Source organism: Idiotropiscis lumnitzeri, chromosome 13 (assembly GCF_059441095.1).
Source record: "Idiotropiscis lumnitzeri isolate Australia: NSW breed Sydney's pygmy pipehorse chromosome 13, RoL_Ilum_1.0, whole genome shotgun sequence".
NCBI lineage: Eukaryota > Metazoa > Chordata > Actinopteri > Syngnathiformes > Syngnathidae > Idiotropiscis > Idiotropiscis lumnitzeri.
In genome coordinates this window covers 10,627,755-10,646,277 of record NC_142403.1, presented here as the reverse complement: position 1 = coordinate 10,646,277, position 18,523 = coordinate 10,627,755, and the positions used below count along the sequence as shown (strand labels likewise).

The following is an 18,523-nucleotide window of genomic DNA, read 5'->3' as shown; positions in this document are numbered from 1 at the left end:
ATAGAGTTCTTCTTTGTTTTTATTTTTTCTGGCCAAAATTCTGTTCAGTTTTTTGGTCTTTCTAAATGATGACAATGCACCCTGTCAACTTTGAGCTCCTGTTCTTCTACGGATGTTTTCACAATCATGTGTTTTGCATAGTCCCCACATTGGTGAAAAGTCTGATTGTGTGTGTGTGTGTGTTTTGATGTGTCTGGATTTGTGCAAAATGTGCACAACGACACATAGCTGATCCATGTGGGAATGTGTGGGTGGGATTCTACTTCAAGAGCATGTCGGAGCAATTACAGTTGGCCTCAACTACAAGCACACACTGATATTCATGAACAGCGAAGCCTTTGTACGCTGATTTCGTGCGTCCTCGCAACAGTCAAACATAATGTTGCTACAAGTAAAGTTCAACTTCATAACAGACAGTAAAACTACATTGTAGCAGTTGGAATTACACGATCACTCGATGTGTTACCAATTATCATCCACTTTTTGACAGCTATAGGTTTTGGTGATTTTTTTGTTCCTTTTCCAAGAGCATGATCGACCTGTTCAAAAATAAACGTGATGCAAGTGTGTGCTTCCTGCAGCCCATAATGACTCAAAGTAGATAGCGTGTGACTTCATTATCAAGACTTTTTCAGGTGACAATTTTTTTCTCACATTATTTAGTTCTCAGTGGGTGTGTCAAATTCTCTGTCAATAGGAGAATCACTGCCGGCGGATAAAGATCCTGGGGGACTGTTATTACTGCGTATCAGGATTGACCCAACCCAAGGCTGACCACGCCCACTGCTGTGTTGAGATGGGCCTTGACATGATTGACACCATAGCGTGAGTCACACAAACCAGTATGCCTGCCCCTTCCCCCGCTAATCTCTTAAAAATCTATTTCCGAGCATCCATCCATCCATTTTTTGCACTATTGCACTTTTTATCATATTTATCATATTGGTTGTCTGCCGTACGCGCGGTGATTATAAAGCGCTTTCATATGTGCTTCCACTGATCTTACACGACTAATATAGATACATTTGACCTTGAGACATGTTTGCAATCAAAAGTTTGCCGCCAATTGTGAAATTGGGGTTTTATAACACACATTTTATTCCCATCAACTGTTATTGGAATAATGAACTAAATAAATCAGAAGTCGTGTTCATCTTCCAAGGGTCCACTTTTTGGCAAGATCTCAACACTCATACTTCACGATACACAATTCACCGTCAATGTCCCTCTCAACAATTGTTTTTTTCTCATAGGTCAGTGGTAGAGGCAACGGAGGTGGACTTGAATATGCGTGTTGGCCTACACACAGGACGAGTGCTGTGCGGCGTGCTGGGCCTCAGGAAATGGCAGTATGACGTGTGGTCAAACGATGTCACTTTGGCGAATGTGATGGAGGCCGGAGGACTGCCTGGGTCAGTATTCAGTGGCCCTGCTTTGCAGCAAATGCAACAGACACCGCACACGGCATGCCTTCAATACACACCACGTGTTTCTGAAAGATGATTTTTCAAATTTTCAGGCTCGAGAAGGTAATGCTTGCTTCAGGGGCATCGGCGGATGAGAGATCCTTGCACAAATACATCCCTCATCGCATATACACACACTCGAGTTTATTAAGTTCAAGCATCTTTCAACTTGTCATGACCGAGACCTCTTCGCTTCCGTCAGCTGCTTCACTTCTACATGGAGTTCATGGAGATTTAGACAATGGTTATTGTAGCGAATCCTTAAATGAGTTGAGATTTTTTAGAAATTCAAAAGAACAAAGGTGTTTGCAAGCAAAAATTAATATGTTGTTTCAAATTTCCTGGGGTCAAACTTCACCATGAAATGTTTATATGGCTTTGAAAACAATACTCAGATTTCAAGTCCTGTTTTATCTTTGCCCTTGCTTTTGTTCTCAGTAAGGTTCACATCACAAGAACCACCCTGGAGTGTTTGAATGGTGACTACGAGGTGGAACCCGGCTTTGGCCACAAGAGACACACCTTCCTTCAGAAACATCACATCGAGACATTTTTCATCGTGCCATCGCACAGACGCAAAGTACAGTTCACTCTCCCCCACCCTCACATGTTCTCTTTTTTTCCTCTTGCCAGCACACAGCTGGATAGGTGACACATCTGTCAGTGGTGTAATCGTTAAGCCTCTGGTACAGAGAGGGAGGCCGGCCATGTGTTAAGCTGGCACACACACCACTATCTCACCACAACTGTACATGTGCACAGTTCACGCACATTGGTGGATTTGATCTTGCTCAGTCATAGTTGACAGAAAAAAATCAAACTGATTCTTATGCATGGATCAGAGGAGTCCATATATATGGTTTACGAATAAACGGTTTACAATTAAAAAATATAAATAAATTAAAAGCATTGTCTATAAAATTTCCTATTAAGGCCCCTTCCATAATCCACCCACCCCTTGATTTGGGATCCTTTTTTTTTTTTTTTAATTAATTGGTTTTTTTTTTATTTTCTTTTTTATATGAGTGTAATTCAAGGGATGTTACAGTAATTATTTTTGGAAGTTCAATATGCTAATTGAATCATATACTTCTATATTATTGGTGCATTCTTGTTTTTGTTGTTTTTGTTAATATAATAGTATTTTGGATTTTAATTACACAGCAGCCTGTATTACAAAAATCATCACCACTATATTGACATTTGATTTATAATAATATCGGCATGTTGACAACCAAGTTATTCTTAGTGGTGATTTAAAAACTGGGAAAATATTTACAATTTCAGAATCCAATGCAAAGGCAATGTCATTTGAAACATTTCTAATTAGCTTTGACTTTTGCAGATCTTTCCTGGTTTAATTCTGTCCGACATCAAACCAGCCAAGAGGATGAAGTTCAAGACCGTGTGCTACCTGCTTGTGCAACTGATGCACTGCAGGAAGATGTTCAAGGCGGAAATCCCTTTCTCAAATGTCATGACCTGTGAGGATGATGACAAGGTGAGTAGCATGTGGTCCACATTGAATGGTGTGAAAGTTCAAGTATTTGTAGGAATGAAACCTTTGACATCAGTTCTATAAACAACTTTGGGCCTGTTGGGCAAACATTTCTTTCTCACAGACTTTAGCAATGGATGAATGGTTGGCTGTACAAGTAATCTGTTGTTTTGCCCAAAATCTTTTGATTAAATGTAAGCAAATTTCTATCCCTTTTTTATTCAAATGAAGCCGTATCTTCATGGGGTCCCTCATGTGAATCAAATCCAGTCAGGGATTGACCTTGTTCAGTCACCCTCTTCTATTACTGCTCCACTTCACTATGCCGACAGAGAAGCAAGGTCTGGCACACGTCGAGTCATGACATGATACCGTTTAACTCTGAATAATAATTCGGATGATTGTTGGCTCGATCTCAATTTGCTACCAACCTTTGGTAATCCCCTGTACAACATGATGCCCAGCATCGATCATTTTGCAGCAGATTTGTTTGTATTTTTTTTTTACTTTTAATTCCTGGTTATCCTTATATACACTCAACTGGGTTAAAAATACACAGGGTTGGAAAAAAAATATTTTTTTTCTGGAAAATGGGGAGTTTTGTTCTAAACATTACAAGAAGGTGGGTCAAATTGACCCAATTAGTTTTTTACCCAAAATAAATTTTAGAGTGTACCCTACATTGTTAACAGTTCTAATGGCTCTTTTAAGTGTTACCACACACCTCCACCCAAAAAGAAAAATATGATAAAATAAGAGTGCACTATACATTTCTGAATTGCATTGACAAGATTGTGAATTTGCGTGGCATGCGACAGCGGCGAGCTTTAAGGACTGCGTCTGAGAAGTTAAGGAGTCGGACATCTTTCTCAGCTGCCACCATCCAGCACTCGCCAGGAACACGAGTCAACCGCTACATCGGCCGCCTCATCGAAGCTCGGCAGACTGAGTCGGGGACGTCGGATCTCAATTCTGTGACCTTGTTCTTTCGGAACAGAGACAGGGAGCGCAGGGTAAGAACACCCGATGAGCATGCAGAGAGAGAAGGGGAAAAAAAGGATCAGATTTGTAACCGAGCATACAGAATATTGTGAATATATACAGTACTTTCCCTTTTGCGCATCCAGTAGGGTGCTTTGTTACTGACCCCCTCACTATTTTTTTTCTCATTACACACCCAACACAGCTCTAATTCTTTTCCCTTTCCTCCCTTGCACCCACGCTTGTAGCCTATGATGTCTCTGTGTGTGAGTACATACATGTGTGTGTGTGTGTGTGTGTGTTTGAGTAATCCACCCACCTTCTCAGGAGGGGTTGCAGATAATGATTTGGGAACGTCTCGGCAGCACACGTAATCGCTCTCCTATGTGTGCGTGGGCAGAGCAATAAATGAGACACAGAACAGAGCTTTTTGGGGTTACAAACATGAGAGAAATGTCAAAGGAAATCAGAAGCAGAATCATCTTTATTGGCTAAGTATGTAAAAACACGAGGAATTTGTCGCCCGGAGTATGAGTTCCAGTACACTAGTATTGCACTAACAAGCAACTATGACAAACAAAGATGTCTTCATGTAATGTAAGGGTACCGTTAGTTATGTGCGAACGACGCGGAAAGTCGTCAAGCAGAAATAAAGTGACCGGTAGTACGTTAATTACAATTCATTGATAGTTGTGCAGGTGATGCGGGTCAAGACAAATAAAACTAATGTAAAATTAACTCTAAAGTCAATGAAGGGAGGCCAGAATTGGAGTTATGTACTTCGAGCAGCATTTTGGAGCAACTGGAAATGCTTGATGGAGGACTATTGGTGAATGAAGCCCAGTAGACATGAACTGATATATTTTGGCCATACGAACTGATCAAGTCATAAATTAATGTCTGTTTCTCTCTTTGCGTCCTTTTCTCAGTACAACCAGATGTGTGACGATCATTTCATCGGCGCAGTGGTTGTCTCTCTGATCCTGGCAGCGTTTTTTGGCCTTCTCTATCTGTTAATGATCCCACAGTACGTTGCTCACCTGATTCTTTGTTCATGATACAATCACAAATGCTGTTGTACTGGGTTTAGAGAATAATGAAAAAGTAATTCTCACTCGGATATTGCTCTTTTTCTGCCAGGGGGATGCTGGTATTGCTTCTCTTGGTCTTGTGTGTCTGTTTTCATGTGGCCTGTGTCATGTACCTGCAGCTTACCCGTGTTCAGGTAAGAACTTCTCATAAGTGTCCGTTATATTGATCATTTTCCTCACTATTAGTGATAGACTACGTCATTTTTGCTTTGCTATTGCTTCATTTCAATTTCCATTTTTCAGCTCACTTCCAATTTAAAGAGGTGTGTGTAAATCTTGTCCATAGAAAATTGTTTAAGTAGAAATTATTTGGATTGATTGTTCGGATTTTTTTGTTGTTTTTTCTTTGCCTTCTTAAATGAAAAATATACACAACCATCAGCAAGTATAATAATATAATGAAAATTACTTTCAGTTTTGATGGATTTCAAATGCTCAGAAACGTCTTCATTTAAAAAAAGTTTTTTTTCAGTAGCGTATAGAACTACAGTACACCCTATATCCTATTTTTACATATTTCCCAAATTTATTTCGTGCAGAAAAATAAGGAATAGTATGTGACATAGTGTTTCTATTCAATGGTAAATATTTTGTAAATATATTTTTGGTAAGTGTCATGAAGTTCCGTGTCTCATAACTGCAGACTTTGTTTTTTGTTTTTTTTTGTTTTTACCAAACTTAATGTTCTATTAGATCTCATTAAAAAGAGCTGGTGATGTTGAGGAACCCTCCAGCACGCCCTAATGGTCTCAATTTAGTCGAACTTTCTACCCAATGAGGTTGCTGTTGATTGCATTCCCCTAAGAAGATCGGCTAATCGATTTGCACAGCACAAAAATAGAACAAAACACAGTCACAGCAATGCCACTTTTTGCTTTTGATTTGTCAACTCTTTTTCTTTCTTATGCTTTCAGTGCCAACCTGGCTGCTTGACTATCCAGATACGAACAGTCGTGTGTGTCTTCCTAGTTTTGCTCACTTATTCGGTTACACAGGCCTGCATGGTAAGTCCTGCAATTCTCCCACAACTCAATACAGAAATTAACAATCAGTTAAATTTCCCTCTAATGGAAATTATCTAAATCCCAATTCAAAATGTGTTGATTAATCTCACACGGCACCAAACTTTCAACATATACTATAAAGTATATGAGTTTTTTTCTGTTGTCTTGCCAAATAGGTTGATTCTTACGCCTTTTTACAGGTTGGATTCATTCCATGGGGTCAAGTTCAGGTCCGTTCCAACAACTCGGTGCAGGACTCTCCCGCAGACATGTTTGGTGTTGAACCGCCAAACGCCACCGCCCCAGATAGAGCTGGTCCAAGCTTGGCGTATGCGCTGTTGTCCTGCCTAGCTGGTACACTCACCATTGTGCCCTACCTCAGAGTGTCTTCACTCCCAAAAATCCTGCTGCTCCTCCTTCTGTCTGTGACCTACACAGTCATGGTGGAGACCAGTGGGTATCGGCAAGCCGTCGGGTAAGACAAAGGTGCACGGACTACTGTTTTGACAACGTTGCATACGTATGTGTATCATTATTTAATTTTTAATTCTGTGAATGCACTACGGCAGTCGAACAGAAAGTCGTATGTAAAATCTAACTGTGAGGTTCATAAAGTGGAGCCTCAGCGATCAAACATACTGGAGAATGCTACCTTTGTATTTTAGCGTTTCGATTAAAGCAAAAAGTTACCCATTGTAAATAATGAATGCCGTATTTTCGCGACCAAATGACACGGAATTAAAAGGCGCTGTCTCAGTTACTGCTGCTACTTCTGGATTTAACACATTCATAAGGCTCACCGTATTATTGGGCACAGGCAGAGTAAAACATCCATCCATCCATTATCTAAGACGGTTATCCTCACCTGGGTCACGGGGGGTGCTGGAGCCTATCCCAGCAATCTTTGGGCTGTAGGCGGGGGAAACCCTGAACTGGTTGCCTGCCAATTGCAGCAAACACATAGACGAACAACCATCCAGTTTCACACTCACACCTGGGGTAATTTAGAGTGTCCAATAAAACTGCCATACATGTTTTTGGAATGTGGGAGGAAACCGGAATACCCGGAGGAAACCCGCACAGGTACGGGGAGAACATGCAAACTCCACACAGGAAGGCCGGAGCCGGAATCGAAACCACTACCTCTGCACTGTGAGGCCATCGTGCTAACCAGTCGGATAGTAAAACATAGGTTAGAATGCATGCATGCTAAAACGTGCACTAGCAAGCATGCTAGCAAGAATGCCAGCATATGTTTCTAAAAGGCTGCAGGAGCAAAACTGAGTTTGGTTGTACTTTATTGAAATATTGAAATATTTAACACCCAGTCTCGTCGCCGTGCGGCCACTCAGAAATGATGACTACCTTTACGAAAGCTCAAACAACAGTGCAAGCAGACACGTTATCCACGATCCATTCACAAATTGTGGCGTAACTCAATTTGCTGCCTGCCGGTCTTAGTAAAGCTGTGTTCGCCATCTGTCATCCATCACTCGTGCGCCGCTCGCAACTTCACTTTGAACGCCCTGTTTACACCGATGTGGATGAATAGATGGATGGAATGGACATCATACAGTACATTATTCTCAGTTCACCAACATGAATACAGACTTTTGCAAAATGTCATTTAGTTAAATCCGTATTTCATGTACATGTCATGTTGTGTTCTGTCTTTCAGCGGTGGCTTTCTACACACTCGTGGGTCTGATCCTGTCTTGGCTGTCTTGCTGTTCTCCGGAGCTCTGGCTCTCCACTCAAGGCAGCTTGACCTCAAGTTGCGTCTTGACTACCTATGGGCCACTCAGGTATGTTTGTCTGTTCAGCATTAAACAGTCACTTGGTAAAACTGGAAATATGCGATTTCGTGTTTGTCGTGTTAAAAGTAAAAATATCTAATGATAGAGAGATCAGACCTGAGTGCATCTTTTTACTTTTTCATTGAAAAAATAAAACACCATTCATAGTTCAGTTAGTTGTAATTGTCTTTACTACGTGGAGACAAAATTCAAGGTGAAATAAATGAACAAACGGGAATAATAAAGGAGCACATCAGATTCTTTAATGGGGCCTAATGTTGTTAGTCCGATAGGAGAGGGCGTCACGCCATCCACCAAGCGATAATAATATTATTCCAAGGTTCCCAAGATTCAGTAAAATATTTCTCTAGTCCTCTCTTACTAAATGTCCTGTTTAAAAACTGATTAGTACAGCCGTCAGGAAAGACGAAAAGCAAACGGGAGATGAAATAAAAGCAAACTGTAGGCAGCTGATTGGTTGACACAAGTGACTGACCGGATGAGAACATGTGGAATGAACAAGACATGAGAAAGGAGACACAGGGAAAATATTCAACAAAATGTAATTAGAAGAAATGAACAAAAACTCAGATCATGACCCATCATTTGCATTATGATTTAGCTTGAATGTGTTTTTCATGGACTGATCCATTGAAGCTGCTGGAAAAGTTTCAGGTTAGGTTACATAATGACATCATGTCCTGCAACATATCACCGGATTAGCGGGAAAATGTTTCATGTTTCAAATAATCCACCAGATGCCATATGTATTAGTGCATTTATGATGTTGTAAACATATGCAAATACTCATCCCCCACAGCCCCCCCCCTCCTTTTAAAATTCTGCCTGAAAACAAAATATGTCCTTGAAATTTTCAATGACATTTGCTGGGTGGAGCAGCACAGATCTTAAAAGAGTTAAGTATTGTCTATGTATTTACGCTCAGTTATTGCAGAACACACAAAAGAAAATCACCTAAAAGTATGCACACATTAAGAAAAATGCTTAATGCTATTTATATAGATGTTCACGCGCACACGTGTGACAAATGAAAGTGGATGTTTGTACGGTGCATGCACCTTCAGACAGTCACGAGTACTTGAAAAGTATCTCATTATCGCCCCCTAGTGAATAGAACGCGCACTTACTACCCAAGCTCAGAATGAGACAAGAAAAAAAAAAAAGATTCACCTCTTTTTATTTCCCTGGTGTCCTGTGTGACGCTTGATGCCGCCCAGGCAGAAGAGGAGAGAGACGACATGGAGAAAGTGAAACTGGACAACAAGAGGATCCTGTTCAACCTGCTGCCGGCACATGTGGCGCAACACTTTCTCATGTCCAATCCCAGAAATATGGTGAGCATCCGCAGACATCTACAGACAGGCTCAAAAGTTTCACAACTTTCCCAAGAGTAATTTATTCAAGCAGATTGAGGTTGAGTGCCTCTTTTGTAGTCTGATACAGGTCAAAAAGTTGCAGCGACAAGACGCTTTTTTTGACACATCTTATTTCTAAAATAAAAATCCACTCTTATCCTGAGTTTTATTTTTTTTACAAACCAAATTACATTTGTCAATTTGTCAATTAATATGCCAAGGCAGGTATTTGTAAAAAGTACAGCCTCAATCTACTTTCCATCAAGAGTCATGAAAACAGGAATGCTAGATCTGGTCAAGTTTGGTCTTATCTGCATTTAAAACAAGTTTCGACTCATGCAGTGTTTTTTTTTTTATGTATTTTTTAGAAAAATAATCCTGATTCATTCACAGTGCACAATACGCATCCTGAGGCTCCCATTCGTGTAGTGAAGCCTGTGTGTCGGGAAGGAAGTTTCCGGCACATTGGTGTCCCTTTCCGAACGCCGTGTACAAAAAGGCTTCCTGTGGGTTGAAGTTCAACTGTACACTGTATTCACAAGAGCAACTGTGACTTCAAAATATTTGGAAACATTGGGAATGACGGGATTTCAGACTGGCACTCAGTCGTCAGCAAACAACTGACGTATATCCTTTAGCGACATTTCGTTTTATCATTTTTACAATTAATTCATGACGTAAAAATTTCCCAAGCCTTATCACATTAGAATTAAAAGCCAAATAGGCTACATTGACCACACACATAGTTCTGTTGAGTAATCTTTGCTTTCTACAGTAATCAAATACAAAACAGCAATTATCAACCGATACTAGCCGATGACAGTTGTGGGCAAGATAACCACTACCCTCGACACTAAACTCGTCTTTCCCCACTGAATTACATTAACTCATGTTAACAAATGTGAAAGGTTTAAAATGATAATACACATTTTCTAAATATGACAGTTGCTCGTGATTTCATTTGCAGTAGGAAAAATTGATGTAGAATTATATATTGATATAGAAAAAAAAAAAGACTTGGTCAACCAACATCACAGCTGAGCTCACCTCACGTGTTATAGCTTGTCAAGAAATCAGCTCACTACTTTGTCTTCGTCGCATATCACGTGGTCACCGTATCTGTCATGATACACCGGCGTATTAAGATGTATGACTATTTATTTTATTTTATTTTATTTCCTTTGTTCAATTAAATCCATGGTGTATCACTTTGAGATTGGCGCTTGCACCATGTTGTTTTCCTGCTCACAATGCACACTACGTTTTCCAAGTGCATTGTGGGTCATTTTGAGTGGCCTCGTTTTATTCTCCCTGGACATTCGGACACCCATACAAAATTTGATTTTATCATTGACATCTTTGTTTGTTTGTTTTAAAATTCTGACAACCACTAAGACCAGTACAAAATCCCTCTCAATCTCGCTATCCCCATCAGGACTTGTACTACCAGTCCTATGCTCAGGTTGGAGTACTATTTGCTTCCATTGCCAACTTCAATGACTTCTACATCGAGTTGGATGGGAATAACATGGGCGTCGAGTGTCTGCGCCTGCTCAATGAGATCATTGCTGACTTTGATGAGGTGAGTGCAGAGATGCATTTTCAATTCTTTACTTTAATTTACATATTATACCTTTCAAACTTTCTATGGCTGGAAAGGAGCCCATCATCAAATCGTGGTCTGGGCCAACCCAAAAAAGAAAATCAATTCACGTTCAAATTATGTGCCGTATGTCTTCCCTTCCATCATTTTAAAATATTTATTATGTAGTTTAATTTAGCTGTAGGTATAGGACCATTGAGATTCACAATCTTTTTTTTTTGCAAGGAGGTCCTGGAGAGCCAAGAAAGCAGAACAATTTGGTATCAGTTACATTTTGACAATAATAATAAATAGGTACCCAGTAGGGACCCCTGAGGGATACCATGTTGAATAGCTAAGGTGTATAAGCAAAGGCCATCAATCTGCACCCTTTGTGTTCTGCTACTGAAGTAATTAGCAAACTATTCAACCCACTTTTGAAAAAAAAAAAATCCAATGTTCTCCAGTATCTGGGACGAAAGAAGTGTCACAGTTTTGTATTTGAAAGCTTTTGCGGTGGAAAAAGAAACGCCCATTGTTAATTTGAATAAGCGAGAGCAATATTTTATGCTGTGACTTATTATCCCCTTGTCTTCCTTCTTAGCTGATGGATAAAGAATGCTACCGGGATATTGAGAAAATCAAGACGATAGGCAGCACGTACATGGCTGCCGTGGGACTCGTTCCGACAACTGGCTCAAAGGTGCACCTTCTCGAATCTTGTCTTTAACAATCGCAATTAAGCATGATGCTCAAAGTAGCTCATCGCTTTCATGCCACTCTTTCTTGAATGCCATGTTTTTCAGGCAAAGAATTCTATCACGTCACATCTATGCACAGTATCCGATTTTGCCATTGAGATGTTCGATGTGCTGGATGCAATTAACTATCAGTCTTATAATGACTTTGTGCTGAGAGTAGGTAAGTGAAACACACACACACACGCACACACACATGTAATGAGTGTGACCTATTGCACTGGACACTATTGACACAAATTGCCGGTAGGATGGCTGGGAAATGCATCAGAAAGAGCTTGTTCCGTCCAGGAAACTCGTCACAAGGAGACCTGCGGTTCTGGCTTCCATTGTGCCGAGTATCCTGTGGGGAGCCTGCGACAGCAGCTCATGTTCAGTCACAGCATAATGTGGAGTACACAGTGCCATCCTGTTTCCAGACTTCATATAGAGACACCTCGTGTCTGTGTCAACCACCTTTGGAGAAACATTTTTTTTTTTTTTTTGCAAATGACGAATTTCTTGAACATGCAGAAAAACAAATATTCACCAATTACAGAAGAAAAATAGGACTGAACCCGGCCAGGCCAAAATTATAACTCTACAGGCCAGCAAAAGTGAAGATGGTTGTCTTTTTTTTCTTCTTCAACTTTAAAACATGCAATCTTTTGATCGATGAATATGTTGTTTGGTACAATGGATTTGCTAGAATACAAATGGAATGTTGTATCAGGAGTTTGCTGGTTTGTATCCTGCTGGTGATATCTGTATATTCCATTTAACACACTCACGCTTTTAACGGGCATGACTGGACTGCTTGTCTTGTCAGAGTGTTGTTGGTCCAATTTATTCACTGATTGAAATATGTGCATGATGACATTTGATTTTTTTCATCAGTAAGTGCAGAGTCCGTGTTTTAATTACTGTAGTCAAATTTGTGATACACTGTCACTTGACGATTCCTGAAACTGAAACTCTGCCTTTAAAACATGCAGTGGGATAATTAATTAAATAAAAATAATATTGGAAATGCTTGCTGATTTTCTCAACTTTCCCACATAAATGATCCGTCTCAGATTTTAAGGGTGGACAGTTGGAACCGCGGTCACCTAATTCTCGAGCACTTACCAAATGCCAAATTAAATCTTTTTCACTCCGCATTTATACATCAACAGCCGTCAGTAACTCGCAATACACCACACGTTTTTCAAAATGGATTTTAATTCCACTTACCTTTTTACGAACCCTTTATAATAAGCAAAATTGTTGAGAAAACAGACATCTTGGAAGTGCTAGAAGCAAAGAGCACTCGAGATTGATTTGAAATTCCCTCTCTTTGCCAGAATTAAATCGGTTCATTTACGTGCCCGATTTCTTTGTTTTGGCCACTCAAATAGATGCTTCCCAGAATGCGAACAATGCATCGCCACACACCGCGAGGCATTTTGCGGAATAACGTAACGATACTGTCATTTGATTAGCTCACCAGACAATAAACAATGCAGTACAATGGTGTCTGGCGACTCATCGTTCTGTGGGTCCAACAATTAATCTAGGACAAGCGTGTCAAACTCCAGTCCTCGAGATTCCTGCATGTTTTCCATCTCTCCCGGCTGCAACACACCTGATTCAAATGAGCAGCATACTTATCAGGCTTCTTCAGAGGTTGCTGATGAATTGATTGTTTGAATCAGGTGCGTTGCAGCTGGGAGCGCTTCAAAGCATGCTGGAAAGCGGCCCTCCGGGACTGGATCTTGACACCCCTGATCTAGGACGTTTGCGTAAAAAAAAAAATAACGTGAGTATTCTTAAAATAGATATATTACTCAAACTACCGTTGGTCAAGTTTACTTCATATTTGGTATTTAAGGAATTACGGTTAGGGATGGGACTTTTACAAAGTGTTCACACCAGGCCTGCCAAGAATTACGGCACATTCGATAAATTCAATACAATACAATTTTATCTTGATGTAAAATCATTATTTCTTAATGTGGGATTTTTTTTAATCCACTGAATAAATGCAATTAAATTAAAATGATTTTTTTCCCTCTGTTTTTACTTTTTATTTGAGTTTGATCCTGCATTAGAAAAAAAATGCATTTATTAGAAGCCAAAGAACACATCTTAACCAGGGGTGCCAGTAGTTATGGAGGGTTTTGTACATTCCAATGTTTGCTGTAATTTAGAAAAGAACACGATGTGCTCAGGTAAGACAGTAATTAAGCTATTTGGCAACTACAAGTCCTGGATGACGCACTCAGAGCCCATGGATGCCATGAAGGGGCGGGGTGCCATTTGGGAATTCTATGGTCTGATCTGGTCCAGCATTTATTTTATTTTTTTTAAATAGCTGCTAATTCCTATCTTTGAACGGTTTGTGCTCAGGAATCAACGTGGGTCCAGTGGTGGCAGGAGTCATTGGGGCCAGACGGCCTCAGTATGATATCTGGGGAAACACGGTGAATGTAGCAAGCAGAATGGACAGTACTGGAGTACAAGGCAAAATACAGGTCGGTATATAGTGCACACAGTTGCAAAATCATATCAACTCCTCAAATCCCCAAGGAGTTGCCAATGATGCATAGAAAGTCTGGTCCAATTGCAGGCTAGTCTGAAATTTGACATGCTGTAGGAATCCCAGCGCCTGCAAAGATCCCAAAAAGTGGATGTTAAATAAAGTTGTTGAATTCGTGGCATACTGTTTGTCACGTTTGCAGGAATGACAGACTAGTTCCATCAAAAACGTCTTATTAGGTCAACATGTTATATAGAAGCCATTATTTACTAGAACCTCCAAAACTGAACTTGTGATTAATTGATTTTTTTTTAATTACTTTGTAGGATGTCAGTTTTGTATATATTGGATATGCTCCAAAGGTTCTCTATAGGGTTGAGGTCAGGGGTGGATGAGAGCCACACACATGATTCTTTCAAAAATCTTCAAGCCCCCTCCACACCTGCTGTGGACCAGAGACTTGTCATATAGAAAATGGATGAATTTCATCCATGAATTTTCGTGTTCCTCGCATTAAAAAAGTGCAGCTATGATTTGAAGCTGGGACCTTGACTGTGAGGCAGAGCTTCTAGCAAAGGTCTCTGTTTTCTTCAATTACAATTTTCCTCCAAATTTCCTGGTCTCTGTAACTTGCTCATGTGGTGTTGAAATTTCTTGCAAGTCTGAGGATCGAGACATGCTCCATGTGAATCAGCAGCACTACAGTATGGAAATTAAATTAACCTCATTTGACTCCGATCTTATCGGTCAGATCAAGTATGTGAAAATTTTCAAAGCCATCATTTACAAATCAACATTATCTCGTTTTTCTTTTCTAGGTGACCGAAGATGTCTATCGTGTCATCGCACACCACTATAACTTTGTTTGCCGGGGCCAAGTCAGTGTCAAGGGCAAAGGTCAGATGCTCACTTACTTCCTGGAAGAGCGGCGGCAAAACTGCAGTCTTGCTCAGTCCCATCAGCAGCGGCGCAATGCGGAGCAACGCATTAGCACCTTGGGCCAAGGCAATGTGTGCACCAAGTTGAGCCCAGCGCCTACGGTAACCACCTATGCCGCGGTCAGGACTCCGAGCCCATGCACGGCTAAAGCAACAAGCTCCACCAGCACTACTAGGTACCTGCCGTCTGTCCCCACGGAGCAAGTGTGATGGCCGACCTCTGCTTGGTGACAATTGAAAGTAGCAGCAGAATGAGGGCGGAGCCAAGAAAGCCAAGAGAAGCAGAGAAGGAGGTTTTCCTGCTTCTTCTTTTCGGTGGCCTGGACTTGAACCTTGACTGGAGCCTCCATTGGAATCCCCTCCTACCCTAATGCTCACGTCTTGTTTGTTGGTTGATGCCAACGGGTGTCATGACCAGTACACTGGATGCTCTGTGGTCAAAAGCCAAGGACGAGTCCAGGATTTCAGTGGAAACTCCGAAGTGTACCCACAAGTAAAGTGAGCAAAATCAGCATGAAAACATGCACAGTTGGTGTAGCACGCAAGTCTCTTGCTGGCAAATTCCTTTAACTACATTAGCCGACCCCTTTTTTCCAGGATCAAACCAAATCAGTGATATTGCCTTAGTGTCGACTACTCCGAATGACTTTATTGCTACTTTATGTTGACTTTTACAGATGTTATCCATATGACATATTTATTGCTGGGGCATTGCTGACAACGGGAAGCGTTATATATTTGAAAGTCGAATGTGTAATTATGCTATAAACTTGCCAAAATCCAACAGGGCATGGCCTTTAATCATTGTCGCGTCAGCGTGCGCTTGAGGCCTCCTAATCATAAATCTTTGATGGCACTTGAGGTGAAACTTCATTTTTGGGGGAACTGAGCTGCTCAGATAAGTGCATGAAGCCACTGCTGCATTCCAGTCATGTTGCTGTTTGTTTGCCTGTGATGCTTGACTTCCAGATTCTTCCTTGTCTAAAGTGTAGCAATAAAACGCTTAGTGTCCTCTCACACCTTTTTCATCTTTGCATGCTGTAGCCGGCCGGATCCTCCTTTTGATCTGATCGTTGATTTCGCTAATAGAATGTGCATAGTTAGCCAAACAAATCTGTAGTTCTGTAGAGTTGAAAGCATGACTTTGAAAGCCTATTTTCTGTATCATGTGAGTGTGACTCATTCCTATCAGAATTAGAACAAAAAGAAGAAGAAAAAACAATCTGTGTATTTATTTATGGAGTAATATTTTTCTTGTTCAAATGTTCTAATATTCTACTATTTTTACAATCTAAAATCTGCTTTCATATGTAAATTAAAATTAGGGGGAATCACCAAAAGCTGTATGTCTTCCAAATGAGTCCAAATTCCGATTCTTTGGTGGGCTAGCATGCTACGCACTAACAGGGAATCCTCCTGGAATCTGACGACGCATGCACTACCTGCGAGCCGCTGCCTATTCTGTGCATGCATTGCTGGAACATGAACACTGACCTGGAGCGGCGGGCATGCTGCTTTTCTACAAAATAGTCTGCATGTGCTCTACTGGTAGCAGTTCTCTTGAATGTAAGGTGCTTTCTTCTTCACAAGCTTGGTGTACAACAATATTTCAGGATAGCTGCACATCAAGTGTGAGGGGTTCCTCCTCGCCTCTTTTGCTCTTTTCGACCGTCAATTGGTTTAAAATGTGCCAACCTATTTTCTTAAACATATCAAACTTTTTGGGTGTTCAGCTGTAGCACAATGAATGTGTGACTGCTGTAAGTGTGGATTTTCTTTGTCGAATGCCTGAATTTATATTCTTTACGTGTTTTTATATTATCGGAAATGGGGGTGTCGGGGGGGGGGGGGGCTTGTTGGCACTTATTTGGACACATATTGCCTGAGTGGATATTGAAATGGTTTGACTGGCTATGTTATAGCTCAAATGCTGGCGTTACGTTTCTAAAAAAAAAAGCTTACAAATGATGACTTTTATACAGTTGATCGTTCGTTATGTACAATATGTCCCTGTAAATGGGTTATTTTCATATTTGATGCAATGGTTGTATGTAGGTATTTCTCGCTATTGTACATTGTAGTCTTTTCCAAAACTATATTCTAGATTGTTTCTTCTTTTGTTTAATATGTATTCATTGAGATGTTTTATGTGAATGGAAAGAATATATCATATTTTGTATAAGTGTTTGCACTTGGAATGATATTGAAATATTGTGAATATGAAAATAAAGCAAGTGGTGGTTGTGTCACGGGGCAATTCCTCTTTTGCTACCAAACACAAATTGCAAAGTTACATAAGAGAGGAGGGCAAGAGTAGCTGAACTGTGGAGCAACACTCTGTTTTTCTGCAGTAACGTCATGAAAAACAGGACAGAGAGTGAGCATACGTAATGTGTGATGAGAGGACATTGCTGTACATTCACACACACACACACACGCAAAGAAAGTGATGTTAAATCACAAGGTCATTTTTGCTGCTTTAATCTATTTGTTTGTTAATTGGTAGGAACTGCTTGACGTAAAAATAGGAATTCAAGTATCAAGGTATTTTGTGCTCGTGAATTAAACTACACACAGTGTAAAATTTGTATTAGGAGAATATTTGGTGTCAAATTCTCAGAGTAAATTTTATGCGGTATTTTACGCTGAATATTTAAAATTTCACTCAATATAGTCTTTTTCATAAAAAGTCTGCCATTTTTTTTTTTTTAATAATGTTCAGCACCAAGTGGTTTTCTTCTCGTCTGTCAGCCTTTAATGGTGTGCTTATGTGCAAATTGCAAAAATGCTGATGTCACTGTGTGTGTGAGCCAGCTAGTTGGCCTTGTGGGATAATATGAATTCCAATAGATTAAAAAAAAAAAAGATTGTTATTAGTGCGTATGTGACATGGGCCAGTGCTCCTGATTCTGGCAGCCAAGAGACACACTACGAAATTAAGATAACAGATTCTCAGACATCCATTAATACAATTCCATGTAAATTGTAAAAGTACAGTAAGTCAGATCTTAGGCCAGCCATTGTCCTTGGTTGCTAGTTAAATTACCTGCCATTGTTATCAATAATAAAATAAAAATGAATAAATTCATTCAGATGGTGAAAATAAAGGATGGGGTGTAACTTTCAACTGTACACCTCCTCTTGGAGTCTCTTGTATACACAGATGTAAGTACATGTGTTGCTGACATGATTTAGTCAAGGAATTGTCAGAACATTATCACCACTTATCTTCCTTTCATGTTACGACCCAAATAGACAGGCAGAAATTAACGCACGCTATATAAATCTAAACACCCCTAAACAAATTGTGGTTTGAGAAAAAAAGAGAGGAAAGCCAAACACTGATTGTGTGGATTTGTGTATCAAGCTGAGTTGCAAGGCAGCCGTCCCCAAAGCCCCCCCCCCCCAAGTCCTGTAACAGGAAAGGCCAGCTTCCAAACATTCATCAGTGTGTGTGTGTGTGTGGGGTGGGTGTGTGTGTATGTGTGTGTACGAACTGGAAGTGGAAATCACCTGCTCAACATCCTGAGTGACAG

General features: G+C 40.3%; 1 protein-coding gene across 2 annotated transcripts in view; it reads left to right on the top strand.

The window, feature by feature from the left end:
- Positions 1 to 16,827, top strand: part of LOC148324294 (adenylate cyclase type 1-like) — a 28,213-nt gene extending 11,386 nt beyond the window's left edge. The window contains exons 5-20 of one of the 2 annotated variants that reach the window (XM_088313699.1): positions 698 to 825; positions 1,254 to 1,412; positions 1,905 to 2,046; positions 2,812 to 2,967; positions 3,783 to 3,977; positions 4,875 to 4,972; positions 5,086 to 5,170; positions 5,951 to 6,040; positions 6,241 to 6,515; positions 7,719 to 7,845; positions 9,075 to 9,191; positions 10,648 to 10,794; positions 11,399 to 11,497; positions 11,601 to 11,715; positions 13,920 to 14,044; positions 14,868 to 16,827. In XM_088313699.1, the coding sequence (XP_088169825.1) occupies positions 698 to 825; positions 1,254 to 1,412; positions 1,905 to 2,046; positions 2,812 to 2,967; positions 3,783 to 3,977; positions 4,875 to 4,972; positions 5,086 to 5,170; positions 5,951 to 6,040; positions 6,241 to 6,515; positions 7,719 to 7,845; positions 9,075 to 9,191; positions 10,648 to 10,794; positions 11,399 to 11,497; positions 11,601 to 11,715; positions 13,920 to 14,044; positions 14,868 to 15,197 (2,388 nt within the window). In that variant the 3' untranslated portion in view covers positions 15,198 to 16,827. The other variant, XM_088313700.1, reaches the window with a different exon arrangement.
- Positions 16,828 to 18,523: the final 1,696 nt, after the last annotated feature.